The sequence below is a fragment of the Carettochelys insculpta genome, chromosome 5, assembly GCF_033958435.1.
Source record: "Carettochelys insculpta isolate YL-2023 chromosome 5, ASM3395843v1, whole genome shotgun sequence".
Lineage (NCBI taxonomy): Eukaryota > Metazoa > Chordata > Testudines > Carettochelyidae > Carettochelys > Carettochelys insculpta.
Window position 1 is genome coordinate 63,077,889 of NC_134141.1, and position 16,294 is coordinate 63,094,182.

Below are 16,294 nucleotides of genomic sequence, written 5' to 3' on the forward strand. Positions count from 1 at the left end.
GTTTACATAGAGCTGCTCTTCAGGATCTGAAGAAGCACTCTCTCTCACTCACAGAAATTGGTTCAATAAAAGATATTACCTCACTTGCCTTATTGCTTTGAAATGTTGGGGCCAACACAGCTGTCACAAAACTGCATACAGCAAATGAATAGCAATAGAGACGTAGCTGTCTTAGTCTGTATTTTAACAAAACACAACAGCAGTCATGTAGCAGTTTAAAGACTAACAAAATGATTTAAGAGGTGATGAGCGTTGTGGGACAGACCCACTTCTTTTGACAGCAAATGAGTTTAGGCACTTTGGCTGACTTGCAAAGGTGCATAAATATGAACTTAGGATCAATGCTTAATTTATAAAGAAAGAGGTGCTGGGGCTCAAACAGTGTTTTTTATTTTTAATAATTTAATCAGTAATCCCAGAAATTCTAGGGCTGTGAACTGCCAAGCCTAGTGATGCCGGGGCACAAATAGATCTCTGTTTAGGATCTTGAGTTTAGTGACTATTTTGAAAATCTGGGTGTAGGGTAATTACAGCATGGGGGAATTCTTTCCTCCCAAATTTTTGCTTCTACCTAGCTAGCCAACCACTTCATATTGAAATCCCTTTTGTGCTAATTCCGCACCACTGATTGATTTTTTTTTTTTCTGAATATGCTGGTGTAAATACCAATTTATTTCATAAGATGGGTTTTGAATGCAATCTATCAGAAAGGAAATTAATAACTCAGTTTTAGTGTCACTTTATTAGACAATGGAATTTCCATTGTCTGGGTAGCGAAGAGTGTTGTTATTGATAGTACACACAAGGCATGATCTGCACAGACCAGACAGATTCATAATTTCTCGCAAAACAATATATATATATATATACGTGTGTGTGCGCGCGTGCGCGTGCGGTTATACTTCTACCTATTGTAACATGTATCCCAGGAATGATGTTTCAGTAAGCAAAGAAAATAAACAATACAGACCTGATCATCCTTTCCCTGTAGACATCTCTTCAAGAGATTTGTAAACCTCTCTGTTCTCATTCAGTATTTTCTTTAGTTTTCCTTGTATCATGTATAGTGGTGAAAGTAGAAAATGATACCAGTCTACCATCTGACTGATTTCCATCTGCCTCTAGCTAGTTTTTAAGTTTTGAGCATTCAGTTTTCATCTTTCTGCTTGCAGAAGCTTTCCAACATTGCTATATTTCAATTGTTTGTCTCCTGTTCTCTTTTCCACATATTTCAAATCATTGCATTTTAGTTAATTTTCTTCCTATTGTTTTTCTTTGTGTCCCTTCCAATTGTCTTCTTGATTTCCAGTTTTATTGCCTTTTCCCTCTTTTTTTTTTGCTCTCTTACTTCACCCCACTTGCCCTATTCTTATGTTCATTTTTCTTTTTTTTTCTCGGCTTCCTGTTGTCCTTTTCTCTGCGCAAAGCCTTTGCAAGATCCTAGTCACAAATTGCACCTAGTTTTGCTCATGTGATTTGTCCAGGACCAGTTATTTATAAGCATTGAGTTACTTATTTCTACTCTCTGAACAGATACATGATTTCTCGCAAAACAAAATATTAAAATATATATATTAGGTGCATGGTTACACTTCTGCCATTGCAACGCGTATCCCAGGAATGATGTTTCAGTAAGCAAAACAAATAAAAAATACAGACTAGATCATCCTTTCCTTGTAGACATCTCTGAAGTTTCAGATAAAATGATTTTGATCATAGAATTCATTCTTGCACAAACTTGACTGAGCTTTTAAGATGTGGCGTGAGAAAACATCACTAATAGAATATATTAAAAATGGATTTTTTGGTCAGGGAAATAAATACTTGTCAGTAATATAATACATAAAACAAGAAGTGACAAAATATTATAATGACCTATTGTTCTTGTCATCTTCTTTCAATTTATCTTTGCCCTGTTTTAAATTAGAGTTTTATACAGTTCTAGACCTGTTTCTCATCTCATGTACACTAGCATGTTTTTGTTGACCTCGGTGAAGTTCGGCCTGATTTGTAATGGCACAAGGGAGAGAAATTTGGCCTCATATGTAGTTTAGCAAGAGAAAATCGACTCCATAAGAACAATCTTTCATAATAATATTGTCTCTGTTTATTTCAGTGTAATGAAACATCCTTCTTTTTTGAAGCACGTAACAAAACCACATGCAAACATCTTTGGAAATGCTGTGTAGAGCACCATACATTTTTCAGGTGAGTGGAGGTAAAGTTATGAAGGTTTTACAATGTTATAAGAATAACAGATTAATAGGCTGGCTGAAATTCTTGATGCACCTCTCAGAAATATAGCACGGACTCAAGGCACAGGGAGAGTGGGATTAGGGTGGCCTTATGGGACAGAAGTTTGTCCGCATGATTCTGGGCTCCTCTGTGAGACATGCTGTGCCAGCCATAGTTTTATTCTTCCACTATAGAATGTAGGCAAAAACATCAAACACAGAAAGTGTTTTCTCTGCTTGGACTAGTGCTCCCTGAATTGTTTTTGTTCGACTCTTGCAGTGCTGAAAAGGGGATGCTCCCTTCCTTTCAATCCCCGGCTTCAGGGCCTGACCTCTCTCTGCCTTGTTTTATAAGGCTCACCTGAGCTCTGGCTCTTTTCCTCTCTGCATCTGATAAATTGATCAGGGCAGATTGGCCCCAGGTGTCCTGGCCCTCAAAGAAACAAACTGCTCTGTTGCTCTGCATGCAAGCATACAGAAAATCTGGAGACGTGTATATGCAGCTTCAAATGATTTGGGAATGAGCCTGTTGAAAGCAAACTCGTTCATCTGTGTTCCAAACCCCCTGTAAAAGTCCTGCACTGATATTATTGGAACACTGATGTGCAGTCAGTGGTGGGCACGGTATATGCTTAGTTGTGTCCTTCCAATGTAAGGATGAGGAAGCTCCATGACTTTACTCTCAGAATTTATTCAGTATTCTTTCGTGGGATAGATGTTTGCAGGGTTTCTCCCACCACGAAAGGGCAAGGTCTTTGGACCTCCAAAGTTGAGGCTTTTGAGGCAGTAACAGGAGGCCAGGGACATTCAAGACCCTGTAGCTTTGCACTGCCTCCTGTTCCTCAATGCCTCCAGAATGCATGCAGCACAGCTAATGCAAGAGCTGTGCTGCCAGGCTCCTTCCCCCATCAGTTGCTGATGCCAGCACATCGCCCAAGGCTAATCCCCATTACAAAGGAGAAATTTGTAGAAGTTAACAATGGCTTGGTCCACACTGCAGAAAGCAACCATCCCTCTAGCTCTAGCCTCTCCTGCATGGGTTCATGGAACTCCGAGCCCCATGGAACACCCACAGAGAGCCTACTATGATATGAGGATAAGGAGGACCTTACAGAGGAGCTACACTTCCCCTTTTTCCACCTGTGTGTTTGTGTCCACATTTTTTTACAAGTGGAGATTACTTTTTCTTATAATAGCATTGCATTGTCCTAAAATCCTTCAATGTGTACAGTATTTACTTCATTTACTATGTATTTGAGCAGGTTTAATTTTACTGTGTCATTTTATTTTTAAAATAATGTAGAATGCCAGAAAATGAGGCAAATTCTCTGTCAAGAAAATTCAGCAAGTTTGGATCTATAGGCTATAAACATCGGTACAGGTAAATCTTATTTCACCTTAAAATCTTTATGGTCAGATCTTTTCTCCTTAGAAGGACTGTTAATCGTAAGTTTCTAGTTCACAGATAGTGTAATATGAGATGCAGGGACAGATTTCCTGGTCTGATGTAGCTGTGCTCACAGCACGAACTGGGAGGGAGGCAGTAATAAGGCAAGGCCCAAGTCTGTTTTGTTGTTTGCTGGGGAACGGTACAGCCCATAACCAACATAAAAGAGCTTCAGGAATTTTCTAAATTACACCCAGATCATGGCCTGAAGGGACTGTTCTAACAAGCATGGGTCACAAGAGTACAGAAGGACCTTGGCAGTGATGAAGCAGTGGGCATGTCTCAGAGGCATTGGGAACTCTGTCAACTGTGGGCATTGCTCAAGAGGCCAGTTAAATTATCCTTACGGCCTCTAGTGGTGCCAGAGCAGTGCAGATGAGGCATAGCGGGATTAAGGATCTGGTCCTTTCTGGTTGGTTTGACCTACCCCATCTCAATCTTATGAATTTCAGGTTTCCTTGTCTAAGGGTTGGGGTACAAGATTTGGAGACAGAAGACCTGTGCTTTAGACCCTGCTTTGCCACATGTATGCTGTATTATCTTGTGTTAACTTCCGTGTGAGCTGCAGGTGTTCACCACCTCTGGAAATCAGACAACTTACTTTTCTCAGGCCTGGTGACCTCAGTCAGAAGTGTAAAAATAAGTCCATATTGCTGACCAAATTAGCTACACTGTTGAAACCCCTGGCGTAGATGCAGCGAGGTCAATGGGATATTGCTTCCATCAGCCTAGCTACCATTGTTTGAGGAGGTGGTGTTCCTGTGCTAAAATACCCTCTTCTCTCAGGAACGAAGGGTCCTGTGGCACCTTATAGACTAACAGAAAAGTTTTGAGCATGAGCTTTCGTGAGCACAGACTCACTTCATCAGATGATGGTCTTGGAAACCTGCAGGGCCAGATATAAATAAGCCAGAGCAAGGGTGGGGATAACAAGGTTAGCTCAGTCAGCAAGGGTGAGGCTTACTACCAGCAGTTGATCTGGAGGTGTGAACACCAAGGGAAGGGAAGCTGCTTTTGTATTTAGCCAGCCATTTCAATGTCACAGTATGGGGCACGTTCTTCTTATCATTGCTGGCCAGGAACGCAGACCTAAAATCATAAGTCATATGACCCTCACTGTTGTAAGCAACCCCAGAACCTTAGTTAACAAAAGAAAGCCAAGATCTCAGAAGAGAAGGGTCTGCCTCCACAGGGACTTCCAATCTACTTCTTATTGGAGTGATCTTTTCTATGAATTTGGAGTGAAATAGAATGACAAATACTTAATTCTATGCTGCAGTTGAGAGAACTAGGTTGTTCTCCTCCAGGAAACCATCTCTTCTGGCTCCAAATCTTGTGTCCCAACTGTTAGACAAGGAAACCTTAAATTCACCAGACTGGTTTGATCTACCCTTACCTCAGCCAAAAAAGGGATGTAGCACATGCTTTGATGTAGGAGAAGAAACTTTGGCTCCATCACACCCATGGCATGAGATTTAACATTTTTTGTCAGGGTTGGCCACTCTTAAGTATTTCTGCCTCTATTCCTCCTTCATTTGTCACAAGCTGTCTGTATACAGCACCAAAGTAGGTGGTGGTGATCACCTCTTGAGATGGGACATTGTTGATTGAAAAAATGTTCTGTAAACATTCCAGATATAATCTTCTCTTATCAATAGAAGGGAAGAAGGAGCCCTCATGTGCTGTATTGATTTACGAGGGTTTTTCCCAGACCTGGGTTAATGTTGTAATAATATGGAATTTTAAAAAAAGATTGGCCGTATTCTATTAAAGTTCAGCTACTGGGCACTTGAAACACATGGAATACCAGTATGGGAGTGAGCATTCTGCATATTGGTGATGGTAATTAAATGCATCAGTTCTTTGCTTTCACTGTAGACCTGATTCTTTCTGCTTCTTTTCTCCCTGTTCTATTTATTTATTTTGGCGGGGAGGGGGTTCATTTGAGGAGCAATATGAAAACTTATGTAAACTTATGCAAACTCCTGCGTATGGTAGTGTAAGATCCAGACAGGAGATATAATTCCATGAGGAGAGGAGGTCATAACCTTTTCTTGTTAGCCTCTGAGGTATTTTTTTGTTTGGTGACTGGTACTTTGCAAAAAAGTTGAAGCCCCTGTTATCAGATTAGTTGTTTAGATTAGGCACTACCCAAAAGGTGTTATTTAAGGCTGCTATTGGGTGTTACAAAGGTTAACATAGTTGCTGAGATGTAATTTTTGTTAGTATATTCTCGCTAACCTGCAGAATAAAATAATATGAAACTTAACACAAATAAAATTTTGACCCAGTGTCATAATTATTTCTCCATTGAAAATATTTTCTAATGGTTAAAGAATTTTTTAAAATTAAAAAAAAAGATTCATCCAAATAGATGCTTATATCACTCAAATTCTAATTCTAATATTTAACTGTGTAACTGGTCTTCACTCATCCACCCAAGTGTTTTTGAATCATTGTGCTAGAGATGTGGCAACTGGAAATTATTGCTAGAAACAATTGTTCTCAATGTCTTAATTTAAAATAAATGTGTGTAGAGATCTATTTAAAAAAATGCTATGGCTTCTTTTCTTCTTGAGAGATGGTTAGCAGTGGTGGTGAGGATCCATGGGCAGTGTTCTCTTGTGGCTTATCCATCCAATATTGGATTTGCATGGTCAATTGCAATAGCTGCATGTCAGTCTATTTCTGAATTCTGGAGTCTGAGAGTTTTTCCCTTCTAAGATGAAGTTCTTTTGCGTGGCTTGCACATATACTATCGAAGGATGAAGTGCCCTGTCGTACCAGTCATTGCCAGGCATTTCAATCTGATGATGTAGATTCCCAGGATTTTGGATCAATGCTGAATTTTTTGGATGGAGTTTTTGCATGTGTCCTTGAATCTTAGCTTTTGTCTTCCTCTTGTTCTCAACCCAGATCTTGACAGGACATCTGCATTTGAAACTTTATCTTGCCACTTGATATTCATAATTCTGCGAAGGCAGCGAAGATGGGAGTTGTTGAGTTTTTTTCTCCTGGTTTGAGTAGGCGGTCCATACCTCAGAACCATATAGCAGGAAACTCAATACACGTGTCTGGTAGATTAGTATTTTTGTTTTCACTGTCAGTTTAGGATTGTTCCATGCTTGTTTGGTAAGTCTGCCAAAAATCGTAGTTGTCTTCCTGATTCTGATGTTCCATTCTTCGTCCAGGGGTAGGTTTGTGGTAACAGTAGATCCAAGGTAACAGAATTGTTGAACCACATCTAATGGGCTGTTATCCAGAATGACATTGGGTCACTGGGGTATACCTTGAGTGAATACAACAGTTTTCTTCATGCTTACGTCAAGGGAAAAGAATTTGCGGGCTTTGGATAGAGAATCCATCAGTGACTGTAGCGTGTCTTCCTTATGAACGAAGAGAGCTGCATCATCTGCGAAGAGCAGTTCCCTAATGAGAACTTTCTTGACCTTAGTTTTGGCCTTGAGTCTTGCCAGGTTGTAGAGAGATCCATCTAATCTTGTGTGGAGAAATACATTGCTGCATGAGTTTTGAAATGCGCAATTTAGTAGAACTGAGAAGAATATGCTGAAGAGGGTGGGAGCAAGAACACACCCTTGTTTGACTCCGCTGTTTATTGCGAATGGTTCCAATATAGATCCATCATGTTGCACTGTTGCTTTCATGTTTTCATGAAAGGATGTTATGAGCTTGAGTAGGGTCAGTGGGCAGCCAATCTTGGTTAATACTCTGTATAATCCTGATCTACTGACTGTGTCAGATGCCTTTAAGTCCACAAATGCTATGAATAATGGCTTTCCTTGTTCTCTGCATTTTTCCTGTAGTTGTCGAAATGAGAAGATCCTGTCCATTGTTGACCTGCCAGCCCTGAAGCCACATTGTGTTTCTTGGTAGACTCAATTTGCGAGTTTTTGCAGGCATTTGAGAGTGACACAGGCAAATGCTTTGCCTGTGATGCTCAATAACGAGATGCCTCTGTAGTTGTTGCAATCACCCATGTCACCTTTCTTTTAATAGAGAGTGATGATGTTTGCATCCTTCACGTCATGTGGGACATCGCCGGCTCTCCAAAATCTTAGAAGGAAATCTAGAGGAAGGGGAAGAGCACAGCCTCATTTGTCTTTAGGACTTCAGCTAGAATTCTGTCATTACCTGATGCTTTTCCATTGTAGAGAGCATCAAGAGGTTGAGAAAGTTCCTCCACCATAGGCTCTGCATCTAGCTCAGATGTTTCTGGAAGAGTTGGGATGAGATTATCAAGTTCAGGTTGTATTGTACGCTCGTGGGAATAAAGAGTAGTGTTCCACCAATCTCGACATCTGCAGTTTGTCTGTGATCACCTTCCCACTTAAATGCTTCAGTGCGGGGTAAAGTTTGGTCCAAGTGCTTTCTTGAATCCATCATACATGGTTTTCAGGTCACTCAAATCAGATGCCTTTTGAATATTAAAACACAGATTGGCTTAATACTTGTTTGCACATGGCCTGGATTCTCTGAGGAACAGATCTTGTGGGTCAAAGCTGATCTCTTGCGCTTTGAGATGGGTACTTTGTTATTCTTTTTCTTCCAGAAGAGGCCTGAGAATGTCAGTATTTTTATCTATCCAGTCTTTGTTAGAGAATTTACGTGTTCCAAAGGCTGATTTGGCACATTCATAGATTGCATGTCTCAGCATGGACCATGCATTATCAACAGTTTGTTGGTCTGGTTTGTGTTCCATCCAGTAAGATCATCTGCGAAGACAGAGCATTTCAGTGCATCTCTGATAGTAAAGGTATTGATTTTTGGCTTATTGCGTTCCTTTGTCATGTAGAGTTTCTTTGGGGTGATTTTCACTCTGCTGATGATCAAGGAGTGATCAGTGTCACGATCTGCACTGTGATATGTGCGTGTAATTTTAACGGCATTGGGATGTTTCCTGCGTACCAGTACAAGGTCAAGTTGATGCCAGTGACCGGATCTGGGGTGGCACCATGAAACCTTGTGACACTCTTTCAAATTAAAGAGAGTATCAGTGATGCAGAGCTGATTCTGAGAGCAGATTGTTCTGAACAGGAAACCCAGCTCCATAGAGGCAGCGTTCCTCTGAACTCAAGCCCTTCCAGAAGAAAGTGTAGTTGGTTTCTTTCACTGACCCAGCATCTGCCAGACTGGTTTCCTGGAGAGCAACGATGTTGACGTTCCATCTGTGTAGCTGTTGATCTGTGACTGTTGTTTTGCATATTGTCAGAGTTCGTAAGGCCATGGGCAGATTCAAGTCCTGGACACATGGTCCGCACATTCCAGCTACTGAGCCATAGGCAAGTTGATTTATTATTTCTTTTTTTTTGGCAGATGCGTCATTTACGTTTACTTTTCGATTTTTTTAACCTATTCTCATGCACCCAATGAGGAAGGCAGATGTGGGGGGTCAGCACCCCTTATTGTCCAGGGGCTGCCTGGCTTGAGGCTTGCAGTAGCTAACTAGTGGAGCGCGATGACTCCTTCCACCAGTGAAGGTGACCTGTGGCGTCTTCATCTTTGCCAGCTGAGGAGGGCTTATAACCTGTAATTGCCTTTTCCCGTGTTGTTTCCATGCTATCAGCAAGGATGGAGTTTCCTCTCCATTTTGCACCCTCTTACACGCTGCATTGCCTGGGCTAGTGTTTGGGGTAAGTGTGTTGCCCAAGTGGTACTATCCCCCTCTTGGTCACTGCAGTTGAAGTCTAAGGAAAGGCAGAAGTAGGTATGTTTGGAACTGAGGTGACTGCAAGGAGATGCTAGAAAGCAGGTTTGATGAATCCTCCCTGCTAACCGCCTTAGGGTCTCCACTCCGAATTTTCTGTCTGGGTTTACTCCCATAGCCTTTGGATTTCCTGAATCTACCCACAAGGCAGTGGAGAATTTTCTGACAGGGTTGTCTTCCCTGGGGTATGGTAAGGAGTCATACTCCCTTGAATGTAGGTGACAAAGTCATGGTTAATGCTAAAAAAAAAAAAAACCTTAAGTCTCTGCATTTTGAGGTAGTATTAATGTTATCTTGTTAATATAGTATTTTAATTCACAAGTATTTTGTTTAAACCTGTATTTGTCATTTATAATTAATATCACTAAAGTTAAATCCAGAAATTATAGAATAAATCTCTAGTCTTACCATCTGGTTGTGGGTTTTTATTTTTTTTTCTTTACCGGGAGAGGGAAAGTGTAACTTAATTTTATGGAAAACAGCTCAGTAACATGTCCAAATTGGAGCCACGGTTTTTTTGAGATACAGAAATGTTATGGATTTTGCGTCTTGTGCAGATTGTAAATTTGTCAATTAAATCTGAAAATGTTTAATATCTTTCCTGAGTATAGTAAACCCTTGAGTTACGTGCATGACTCAATTTTTTGCGCAAATCTAAATTGAGAGCTTTGCCAGGTGTGCAGCATAATATGCTTTGCAGAAACAAGTGCTTATATATAACCTATGGCCTAATTTATATGTTCATTAAGGCAACTTTATGCTGCTGTAGTCATGTGCATTGGAGCTTTAAAATAGGTGTTAATACAATTTCTCACACGGCTAAGCCCATTTTACATTGCTTTTGCCAAGGGAAAGGGGCCTTAGCATAAATGAAAATCTGGCCCTGTGACGTTTTGGTGTTGACAGTGGCTTGTCTTGCATTGCACTGAGTTTGATGTCCCTGTAGCATTTCCAATTTAATGCTGTGAAATTTTTGGGCAGCCCTTTGTTGCCTCAAACAGAGGAATATTAAAGGGATACTTTACTAAGACAAAGGACTGTAAAAATTAATTCAGGAAATAAAATGACAGCAATCAAATTGCTGAAGAAAAGTGAATGCTAGACGTTTATTGTGAGGCCACAAAAAGGGTCATGCTGTATTGGCTACTGTCTTAATTATCAATAAAGCAGCATTGTTTGTGGAAGTTGGAACTGCTTCCTTGTACTCAGTTGGAAAAACACCAAATGCAGAAGAGTTTGGCATGATCCATTGGAAGTTGTGCCAAGGCTCGATTTGAAAAGAAATCACAGTGAATAGCATTGTCATTAATGCCACACAGCCTGTTGTGTGAGCAGGAATATTAGACCTTGAATCAAGGTTTTGTGGACAGCAAATGGATGACTAATTCATTGTGCTGTCTCAACCCAGCATCATTTCTCTAACTAAAAATGTTAAATTGCTGTAAGGTTCTGTTTGCAGTTTTCCACTTATCCATCATTTTGATTTCCAAGTGGCAGGACGGCTTTGCAGATGAGCAGAGAACTTTCTGTCCAGCTTCCTCGGCCTGACCAAAACGTTGAAAGAAGTCGTAGTAAGACTTATCCAAAAAGGATGGCACAAATGCAACAGACTGGTAAGCCCTATTGGAAATTTTGTGTTCATTTTTTTTAGGGAGAGGCTATTCTTTGGCCAAAGATGATTCACTTTTTTCAGGAAGGCAAGCTGAAATTACTACAAGAGCTTGAAGTTTCTCTTAATATGTGTTTTCCAATCTATTTTTTTAGGCTGACACAAACATACCACTATTAGCTGGAGCTAAAAATTCCAAAAGTATGGGCAAGTGATAAAGGAGGATAGATTTGTGATAGCAAAGCCTTTTTGTAGGCTCAGCTGTACAGTAGCTTAGCTTGAAAATGTAATCAGAAGGAATTTCTTTTCACAAAGTTTGTAGCATGCTGCAGTTTGGACTGTGGGTGTGAATTGTTGCTCATGCTAGCATGCTATACTGTAAATTTCTGGGATGGGTTATTAGTCATTAGTCTGAACGCCTTTTCCTTTCATTTAATGTTCACTTGGGGGAGTTGCCGTGCAGGGGTAGGCAAACTTTTTGCCTTGGGCCCCACTTTTTGTTCAAACAATTAGCGGGGACCCCCTAATGGCCCCGGAAGGGAGAGGAGGTCTCCTGGAAGTGACGTACTGTGCTCCCGCAGTTGGGCAGAGGCAGCAAAGGCTGGAGAAGCCAGCAGAGGCTGCAGGAGAGGCAGGCTGACTGAGCTGCTCCCCCTTATGTCATTTCTCCGACCTTCCGTTGCGCATCCCTGCACTAGGATGTTATGGGCATAACATTAAGCAGGGCTCAGGCCGCAGGCAAGCCTCCTCAGAGAGGCAGCACCCTGCCTATGTGAAGCGTAGGGTGAACTCCTGCTCCTGCCTTTCCTAGGAAAGGGATTGGCTGGGGTCCCTCACACGCTCCCCCCGGGCACAACTCTGGCTCACTTCCTGCATCTGCTGTCTGAGCTTCTGCAAACCACTTTCATGCCCCACCCGTGCATCCAACGCTTGCACCTGCACCCCCTGGCATCTGCAGGGCATCCAGAGAAGCCCAGGCAAAGGTGGCTGCAAAGTTCAAGGCTCTCCCACCTCCCCAGGCTGAGGGGACCAGGACAGGGTGGGGTAAGGCAAGAGTGGGGTAGTGCAGCTGGGTTACCCATAACTTGCTCTGCTCCCTCATGGCCTCTGGAGCGAGTCACAGGCTGCTCAGCAGCAGCCTTCTGGTTCCCTCTGCCTGGTTTCCTTGGGAGGCACGGTGTGGCTGCAGGCGGGGAGCTCAGGTTTCATGTGGCACAGCAGCTGCAGCTGGTGGGAAGGAAGGGGCAGAGTGGGCAGGCAGGAGGGGCGGAAGCCAGCAGAGGCCATAGGAGGTGGGGAGGCAGATCGCTCTGTGCCCCCCTTTTGAAATTTCACATCCCCTGCTTTGCACACTCCTGTGCTAGTGCACATCCCTGTCTTCCAACATGTGGGGCCATGTAGGCGAGCCCAATGACTCCCTGTGAACAAAATCGTGAGTCCTAAGCAGACCATTAGGTCTGCAGAATTCCTTTGGGATCCCTGAATTATACAGCACTGCTTCACCCAAGCATATTTCCCCTCACTGCTTCTCTCCAGTATAGGACAAACAGTCGGTTATTACTAGTTTTTATTTTGTTGTTAGATTTAAGTTGCCGCCTTTCCTCGGATTTTTACACTGCTTTAGATTGGTATGTTGAAAACTCAACTGTATCGTCAAACTGATGGGGGAGGCTGGAAGTTCTGGCAGCTGGGTGGGAACATTTAGCACTACAGGAGTTGGAACCAACATAATAAACAGTTCCTGAATTTTAGTAATAGAAACAATAGGTTTTAAGATTGTAGGCCTCAATCCATGTGAGTATTTACACATGTTCTTCACTTTACACAAATGAGTAGTTCCAGTGGTTTTTTCCTAGAAAAGATCCTGGAAGTCAACCCCCCAGCACCCTCAGGCAGTTTAACCCCTTGCAGCCCCAGACCGCCTCCCCCTCCAGCCCCAGACAGCTTAACCCCTCATAGCCCCAAAACACCATCCTGTCCCCAGGCTTAATCCCCCCGCAGCACCAACCCCCCCATGTTTCCAGGCTTAACCCCCCACAGCCTCAAACTGATCTCCACCACAGGCTTAATGCCCCTCACCATGCTCAAACTGCCCCCTACCTGCCTCACACAGGAGTGGCTGGTGTCTCCTCTGCTTTCCTGCCCAGAGCGGTTCCTGGCATCGTGCAACCATATGTGAGCTGCCCAGAGGAGCTCCTGGGCGGTGCCGCAGCCCCCCCATGGTAAAAAGGTGCCAGAACACCATTCTGTGGCGTTCCAGCAGAAAAAAAGCTCTGAGTAGTTCCATTGACTTGAACAGGATTATCCATGTGCTTAAAATTAAACACATGCTCAGGTGTTTTGCAGGATTGATGGTTTAGTCCCTAATATTAGAAAATTCAGCCAAGTTTTCTTCTTACCATGAGTTACTTGAAATATTAGAGGCACTCAAGAGCCCCATTTTTTTATACCTAGATTATACTGATGGTTACATGGAGCAAGTATAGATTTTTTGCATAAAAATGGACATCTGTTTGATACCTCGTTTTTCATTTTGCACAGGAACATTTACAGTGATAAACAAGATTATCCCCCTCTCTCTGCTTAAAGAGATCTGCCAGGGGCTGAGGGTGGGTTAATATTTCTCTTTAATGCTGGGTTATAATTGGATACCACATGACTGTTTCTACTGCATCTCATTGTTGCAGAACCCACTGTTTTCACATGAATTCTTTCTTGAATGCAATCGTGTTGCATCCAATTAACCCAGTGAATTACTCTGCCTCACTTGATTAGTATTTTACATAATTTGATAAAAATATGAGGCTTGAAATACTACAAACTTGAAATCCTGCAGAATAATTCTGATGTACGCGATGAAGCTGGTAGGATAAGGTGGTGTTATGAGTTATTTAAAGCTTTCCCTGCTTAATGTATCTGGGGGAGTGATATGACATAGCTGGTTAAAATACCTACAGTCCTTTAGGATACATAGAATTGTACCAGTTGTTGTCAAGACAACTAGCCATTAATGGTGTTATGATATTTTCTGATGTGGTGTAATAGAATTAAACGTGCATTGCTTGCCATTTTACACTGAGTTATTTGGCTTGATTTTTTTGTCCTGTCTTTTCATATGAATTATACATTCCTTAAAGTACTTTGTACTTAAAACTATATATGATAGCAGCCTACATGTGAAGGGTTTGAATTTTGCTTTGATTTTTTATTAAAGATAACGGAATGTTTACAAAAAAGATCTCCAAATAATTTATTTCACATAGTTATCAACCGGTACAAGAAGATACCTCCTGTGATTTCCTACCCCCCCCCCACCCCTAACTCAGTAGTTCACCTGCTTTTTGACATTACAAAAATCTATTTAAACTAATAAAAACCTCACTCTCCCTTCTGTGGACAGCTCCTTTTGCTCAATTTAGGGCTAGATTTTTGCCTGGTGCCTGTGTACCACTTTACAAGGATGGGCACAGTCAGCGCTCCTGTGGTGAGGGAATAGTGGAGGGTGGGAGCTGACGATGGGGAGCCATGGCTTGGGATAACACACTGTGCACACTCCTCCAGACATCTGGGCATTCTAGATGGGATTCTGTTTCCTGAGCCATCACTCTGAAATGGGTGTTCACCTCGGGATGACTATACTCCCCAGTCCTTCCACCTTGAGACAGTGTAAACCACACAATCAAACCCTTAAAACCGCTGCTCCCTCCTTTATATCCGAAAAAGGAAGTTTTCTCCTTCCACTCTCAATTTCTTTAATGGTCCTGTGCTGGTTGTCATGGCTGATTTATATAAAAATGTTGTATTTACCACTCACTGTCCCTCTCCCATTGTTGCCACCACTGTAATGATGGTATTTAGGTATTCTGCATAGCGCTGAGTGGCTCGTAGCACTTCTTCGAGTTCTTGCTCATGTCCATTCCATGCAGGTGTCCACACGCAGTGTCCACACATCATCGGAAGTTTTTCCCTAGCAGTACCCATCGAGTTGGCAGGGTGGCTCCTGGAGTGGCACCATGTATACCCCCTCCTGGCTCCATGCTCCCCAGTTCTTTCTTACCACCTGTGACAGTCGTTGGAATGTACTCTTGCTCTCAACAAGTGCCATTTAGCAGTCTTGTATATAGTTTTTATCTGCAAGTAATTGAGTTAAGTACTCCTTAAGTGTTAGTTCTTAATTGAGGACCAAACTTTTGCCACATGCTTAGCGCTTCAAACCCTGCAGGAGTTGCCAGAGGCTGTTGCCCTGTAGTCATCCTCACCTGGCTTGTCTCAAGTGCCTGGGTGAGGCTCACTTGTCCAAGGTCTGAGATCTACAGGTCCTTCAAGCCATGCAAGGACCAAGTGTGAGCAAGAGTCACACCTTAAGGTGCTCCTTGTGGAATCTGTCCTGCACCTGGCACTGGAACTGGATCTGGTACCATCAACACAGAGTGTGCCAGCCTTGATGCGGAGGGCATCAGGACTTACCCACACTTCCTCGGCACCGTGCAGGCCCCAGCAACAGTCTCGGTCCCTGGTGACCCAAAAGAAGAGGAGGCCTACTAGGGGCAGGTTGCTTCAGCAGCAAGGGCCCTCCATGTGCCCCCAAGCCAGGTATGTGGCATCATTAGGCATTGAACCTGGGCCTAACTGGTGAGAGACAGAGCCCAGGCAGAGCGTCCAGCACAGCAGGGTGTTTCCCAGAGTCATCAGCTCCTGAAGCCTTTGAGGTGTCCAGAGATCTTATCGCTCTGTCCCCACTTGCCCCTCCAGCGCAGGCCTCAGGGAAGGGCTGCGACTGAAGGAGGCACCAGTCGAACAGTAAGATGGTGGATGCCTCAGCACCAGCACTGTGGAAGCACCATGCCTTTGCCTCTGACCAGAGTATGACATCGGCAGCATCCTCTCTCCCGGCCTACATTCTGGCACCAGCCCTGAACCTAGCATTGGGAGGGGCACACCTGGCACCGAGGGTGGACTCAGCTGATGGGCTTCCTGGCACCTCCCTTGGCCCTCTAGGCCTGAACTTGGTGTAATGCCTCCACCAGCCCCCTGTTGGCACCGGGAGAAGCCAGAGTCAGTGGCTCGACATGCACTGGTTGTGGCACTGACAGAGCCTGTCTCCTCTCCTCTGTGGGCAGCATCAGAGTGGTCCTTGGACTATGATGTGGCGTTTATCTGGTCCCGTTGGTCCAGGTCTAGATCCCAGCACCAGTCTCACACCTGGCACCACTCCCAACACTGGAGCCCTTTGGCAGGCCAGCATCATGGTGGCCTCAGCCTGCCCCTGTATTGGGACT

The 16,294-nt window shown here is 43.2% G+C and overlaps 1 protein-coding gene across 3 annotated transcripts in view; it reads left to right on the forward strand.

Annotated features, from left to right (window-relative positions):
* The window catches only part of EPB41L4A (erythrocyte membrane protein band 4.1 like 4A), a 224,375-nt gene that overhangs the window by 148,995 nt on the left and 59,086 nt on the right, over nt 1–16,294 (forward strand). For all 3 annotated transcript variants that reach the window (XM_074995228.1, XM_074995229.1, XM_074995231.1), the window contains exons 11-13: nt 2,117–2,208; nt 3,538–3,615; nt 10,898–11,019. In XM_074995228.1, coding sequence (XP_074851329.1) covers nt 2,117–2,208; nt 3,538–3,615; nt 10,898–11,019 — 292 coding nt within the window. The remainder of the gene's footprint in view (nt 1–2,116; nt 2,209–3,537; nt 3,616–10,897; nt 11,020–16,294) is intronic.